The 6,000-nt window shown below is 42.5% G+C and overlaps 1 protein-coding gene across 1 annotated transcript; it reads right to left on the bottom strand.

The window, feature by feature from the left end:
* Nucleotides 1-4,506: 4,506 nt before the first annotated feature.
* Nucleotides 4,507-5,709, bottom strand: LOC101534574 (olfactory receptor 1M1-like). The gene has a single exon (XM_004593725.2). It carries the CDS (start codon nt 5,707-5,709, stop codon nt 4,747-4,749), a length of 963 nt encoding a protein of 320 aa, XP_004593782.2. The 3' UTR covers nt 4,507-4,746.
* Nucleotides 5,710-6,000: the final 291 nt, after the last annotated feature.

The raw sequence follows: 6,000 nt of genomic DNA on the forward strand, positions 1-6,000 counted from the left end.
CCATGAGGCCTCGGAGATGCAGCCTGTCTTTCTGCTCTTCTTTTAAGGGACACACACTCATTTCAAAAGATAGTAGAAAAACTCCTATCAACCCTTATGGAGTCAAAAGTGAGTCTTCTACCCTCTCTGCTTCTCTCCTGGAATAATTGCTGCTAATGTTTTGACATGGGCCCATTCAAATGCTTTTCTATGTGCACTTGAGCATGTTGTGTTTTAACAAGACTGGGATTCTTTCGTCTTAGGCTTTTTTTGAATCATGGACCTCCTAGGGAAACATCATATCTATCTAACTGCTTTTAAAATATTTCATAGAATTTTAAATTTGCCACAAATTAAAATATTCCCCTTCTATTCACTTATTTCTCCACTCCCCCCTCCCCGATATATGGGGGAGGAAGTTCATGGAAAGTACATACGAAAAAATTATAAATTTCAAAAATTTTACGCCAATTTAAACTTAATTTTAAAAAGATGTATTTATTTTACTTGGGAAGTCAGAGTTACAGAAAGAGAGGAGAGAGAGAGAAATCTTTCATCTGCTGATTCATTCCTCAAATGGCTGCAATGGCCAGAGCTGGACCAGTCTGAAGCTGGGAGCCAGGAGCTTCTTCCAAATCTCCCACATGGGTACAGGGGCTCAAGGACTTGGGACAACCCCTGCTGCTTTCCCAGGTCATAAGCAGGGAGCTGCATTTGGAAGTGGAGCAGCCAGCATACAAGTTGGGGCCTTGTGGGATGCCGGTTCTGGCAGGTGGAGGATTAGCTTGCAACACCACCTTGCCAGCTTCTAAACTCTTTTTTTTTTTTTTTTTAAGGATTTATTTATTTTTATTTGAAAGTCAGATTTACAGAGAGGAGAGACAGAAGGAGCATCTGTCTGCTGGTCTGCTTCCCAAGTGGGTGCAATGGCCAGAGCTAAACTGATCTGAAGCCAGGAATGAGATACCTCTTCTGGATCATCCAAGCGGGTACAGGGTCCAATGACTTTAGGACATCCTTCTCTGCTTTCCCAGGCCACATACAAAGAGCTGGATGGGAACTGGTGCAACCAGGACATGAACCAGCACCCATATGGGATCCCAGTGTATATAAGGTGAGGATTTAGCCACTAGGCTATTGCGTTGGGCCCTTATATATACTTTAGTTTCAACAAGTAACATGATTGTCCTCCAAAAAGTTTACACTGATTGCATGTAATGGCAATGATCATCTGAGGATGCCCTTTTTTACATGGACTGAGAGCACTGTTTGCAAACTCCTTGCAGGCTCCTGGACTCGGGGGAAAAAATAATCATGATTTAGGATAGCTTAACTTCTTATTTTGCTCATTGATAGGGGCTAACTTCTCTCCTTTTTGCCATTTAATTTTTTAAATTTTATTTTTAATGATGTTTACATAGTTGATCAGGGTGGAAAGGATCCTGGGTTAGGAAAAAGTGGGTGTGATCATCATTTCTAAATTTTCTGTCTCTTCCTGTTTCTAGAAGAAGGGGAAAGACAAGGAGAGAAGCCACACCGAGCCTCCCAACTGCCCCAGTACCCAGGGATGGGGAATGGCCACCTGATTTGAACCCAGGGTCCCCGATGTCACATTCCAAGGGTTCTTTCCTGGTGTGAAAGATAGTTCTGAAATGCTCTCACTCTTGGCGATCCAAGGATGAGACAATCCTTCCAAGATCTATGGACTGATACGGTCCAACTTACAGTCTCTATTCGACCAGATTTTTGCTGTCATTGTTTAGCTCGGGGAGTTGTCCAATTTGTTTTGTTCTCCTTCCTGTTATGGTATCAGATGTCCTCTGTAGGCCCCAGTGGGCTGCCATACCCTCCATGCATATCAGGGCCAGTCGTCCACTGCTCCGTTTTTTCCACTGAAGAGAACTAGTTTCCACAGGCAGACCCAAGGACCGGGCCAAGCTACCCAAGTGCCAGATCCACCCCGCCAACAACCGCTGGGGCTCACAGACCCGGCACCCACCGTGCAAGTGGTGTCAAGGACCTGGGTTGGGTGACATGGGAAACATTTCAGATTTTTTCTTAGTATTTCCTACTTTGAATTTTCTGATTGTATCCCTGCCCATATTTTTTGGTCATCACTGAAACTATGAAGCTGCTAAAAAAATGACTTCAAAATATTGGCAGGGGCAATGATTTTTTGGGGTAGAATTCCAAAAGCTCAGGCAACAAAAGCAAACTGAACAAATAGGATTACATAAAACTGAAAAGATTTGCAGAGCCAAGGGAACTAGCCAACATAGTGAATGGAGAACCACAGACAGGAGGAAATAATTCCAAATGATTCAGTTATGTTCTATTATTGTTGGGGTTATTATGTGGTTAAGCACCAACTTCCTTTCTTCTTTTTCAACTTAGTATTGTATTTTTCATTTTTGAGATACTTAAATTTTTACTTTATATTATAGCCAATAAAAAAATGTTAAGGAATAAAAATTAAAGAGACTATACAGAGTCCAGAAGAAAAGTAGGCAAAGATCATAAATGAATAGATATTCAATTTCATTCATAAAAACTGTCATAATAATTAAGATTAGTATATAATTCATACCAATTTGCTCTACAAAGACTTAAACGAAGCTTTGCCAAAGCACTATTTGCAGCAAAACTAATATACACAGGTATTTCTTCATTGTTGTTGTAAGTTTTAGCTTCCACATATAAAGGAAAATATGTGGTATTTTTTTGTGTTGGGACTATTTCATTTAACATGATGTCCTCTGGATCCAACTATTTTGATCAAATGATGGAATTTCATTTATTTTATAGCTGAATAATTCTCTATTGTACGTATTTATAGTTTTATCTATCCATCTGGTGATGGGCACTTTGGTTGATTAGATATTTGGGCAATTGGGAATGGGCTGTTATAAATGCGATGTGTTTGGTATCTCTTTAATGCAATAAGTGCCTCATACCCAATAGTGAAATTCCTGTTTCATATCAGAAGTCTATGTTTAGCTTTTCATCGTGGCTACTCTTACATTCTCAAGAGCAGTATATACAACTTCTTTTTCCAAACCCTGACCTACATTTGTGGCTCTTTATTTTGAATAAAGCCATACCAATATGCCAACATAGTTGCCTAGAATACTCTATTTTTTTTCTAAAGATATTTAGGGCTCCAGATCCATGAAGCCCGGGGACATGGCTGGGGTCCAGCAGGGCCTGGGTTAGCTGGCCTGGGCCCTTTGGCCCACCTGCATGATAAGAGCTGGGTCCATGAGTTCCAGGGGCCGGTAGTCCAGCAGGGCCCAAGCAAGCTGGTTTGGGTCCTTAGGCCCACCTGTGTGATGGGTTCCAGGTTTGTGAGTCCTGGGGATGGGGCATCTGGCAGATCCGGGTCAGGTGACCCAGGGCACCATTGGCACCCCAGGTGAAGCCCACTGGCCATCCAGCAGTATGTTTGTAGATGCTTGGTGTGTGGGGTTGCAGGAGGTTTGGAGGATGGCACGGGTTGGGCATGTTGGAACATGAGGGCTCACATCTAGGATTGGTGGTCTGACCATAGAGTGCATGTGTCAGAACTGGGCCTCCTCAGTGAAAAAGATGGAACAGTGGATGGCAGACTCAAATGCACACAGAGGATATGACAGTCCATTGGGGCTTGTAGAGGGTATCTGGTACCATAGCAGAGAAAGGAGGACAAATGAAATCAGACAGCTACTGCAACCAATGATGACAGCAAATATCTGGGGGAATAGAGACTCTAAGGTAGACTATGTCAGCCAATGGACATTGGAAGCATTTCCTTATCCTTGGATCGGTGAGATAGAACTATCTAAACCACCTAAGCAGAACCCTTGGGACCCTGGGTTGGTATTGGGTCGCCGTTCCCCATCCCTGGGTACTGGGGCAGTTGGGAGGCTGGGTGTAGTTTCTCCCCTTATCTGCCCCTTCCACCAGATATAGGAAGAAGAAAGACAAAATTTGGAAACAATAGTCTCACCCACTTTCCCTGAATCCTTTTCCTTCCCACCCTGATCAACTATGTAACAATTATCAAAAATAAAAAGTTAAAAAAAGGAAAAGGTGAACTCAGGATCTTGATTTCTAACTCATAAATTCAGATCTTGGGTTTTTTAATCCTAAATCTAAATAGTAGAACTGGTGTGTGTGGCCTTAGACTAGTACAGTCAAATCACTTTATTTTACAAGTGAAAAACCAACACTCAGCCTCATTCAGTATGGTGTAGCTGTCACACCATTCATTAATGCCAAAGAGCACTGGAAGCCCAAGATCACTTCTTTTTTCTCGTGAACTGAATCAGAATACTTCCTTCATGTTTCATACTACTGGGCCTCATGAATCCCATATTTTTAGGCTAGAGCGCTCTTCTAGATTTCCTGAATGGCTTCAGCTAAAAACAAACATTTAGACTTTCACTTTATATGTATACAAGTCCTCCATGTGCAGCTTCTGTTAAGTATACAGCAAAACGAAACAAGAATCATCTTGAGAGCGGGTGGAAGAAAGCAGAGTATGCGCACTTCAGAAAGATGACTTGAAGTTAGAAATGACATTGTCCATTTCCGCTTTATCCTTGAAGGTCAACCTGCATTTCAATGTGTGATATCGTAATGGTCAGGCATTGCTTATGATTCTGAGAAACCAAAGTATTAATATGTTCTTTAAAAACAAAATTTAGAAAACAGAAACATGACATCAAAAAGTCTTGTTTTCAAGGGAGCTGCAGCGGTTTGAGCTCCCAGGAGACCAAGTGTCAGCTCTCAGTCCAGAGTCTTGCAGGTCCTGAGAAAAAGCTTTAATATTCTTCTGAGCAGTTTCTCCAGTGCCCCCTTCATGTCCCTGTTTCTCAGGCTGTAGATGAATGGGTTCAACATGGGGGTCACCACCGTGTACATGACTGAGAAGACTCTGTCCTTCCCACCTGAGTAGGTTGATGGGGGGCATAAGTAGACTCCAATAGCTGTGCTGTAGAACAGAGAGACCACAGAGAGGTGGGACGTGCAGTTGGAAAAGGCCTTTCGCTTACCTTTTAGAGAGTCAATTCTCAGGATAGCCAGAGCAATGTAGAAGTAAGATGTGAGGATGCAGACAAAGGGTCCAATCAGCAGTGATCCTGCCACAAAGGTGAGTACCAGGTCATTAATGTAAGTACTGGAGCAGGCCAGCTTCAGAAGTGGGACCAGATCACAGAAGAAGTGCGGGATGATATTGGGACCACAGAAGGAAAGTCTGGTCACTAAAAGGGTATGCACTAGAGCATGGAAGGCAGTGATCACCCAAGACCCAGCCACCAACAGGACACAGCGCTGGGAGTTCATGATTGTGGTGTAGTGGAGAGGATGGCTGATGGCTACATAGCGGTCAAGTGCCATTACAGCCAGGAGAAAGTTGTCTAGATCTGCAAATAGGCCAAAGAAATAGAGTTGTGTCAGACATCCAAGATAAGAAATCAGCTTAATTCCTGAGCTAATATTATCCAGCATCTTGGGAACTATTGTAGAGATGAAACCTATGTCAGAAAAGGACAAGTTAGCCAAGAAGAGATACATGGGTGTGTGGAGCTGCAGGTCTGAGCTGATGGCCAGGATGATGAGCAGGTTCCCCACCACAGTGACCATGTACATGGCCAGGAAGAGCCCAAGCAGGAGAGGGCGCTGCTCTGGGATCTCGGAGAAGCCCAGGAGAAGAAATTCATAGAAGCTGGTGTGGTTTCTTCTGTCCATGTCGGGAATTCTGTGTGAGATAAAGTTTGTTATAAATAAACAGCATGAAAGTAAGACAAGACTGTGTTGAAGGCATCCCCCCCATTGTTATTTTTAAAAAATCCTTTGGTTTTGAGAATTTTCATTTGGTAAAGCTTAAATTTACGACTTACAATTTTTATAATTTGAAATTGCATATTTAAAAACATAATTAGGATCAATTTTTAAAGCTATTGGAATAAGGCGGCATATAGAAATGTGTTCTGGAGTGCATGTATCTTATCAGGCGACACCAGGATTCAATTACTAATC

Source organism: Ochotona princeps, chromosome 14 (assembly GCF_030435755.1).
Source record: "Ochotona princeps isolate mOchPri1 chromosome 14, mOchPri1.hap1, whole genome shotgun sequence".
NCBI lineage: Eukaryota > Metazoa > Chordata > Mammalia > Lagomorpha > Ochotonidae > Ochotona > Ochotona princeps.

What these genes read in the sequence shown, in the direction of transcription:
- LOC101534574 (XM_004593725.2), bottom strand. Translation starts at nt 5,709, where the DNA reads ATGGACAGAAGAAACCACACCAGCTTCTATGAATTTCTTCTCCTGGGC.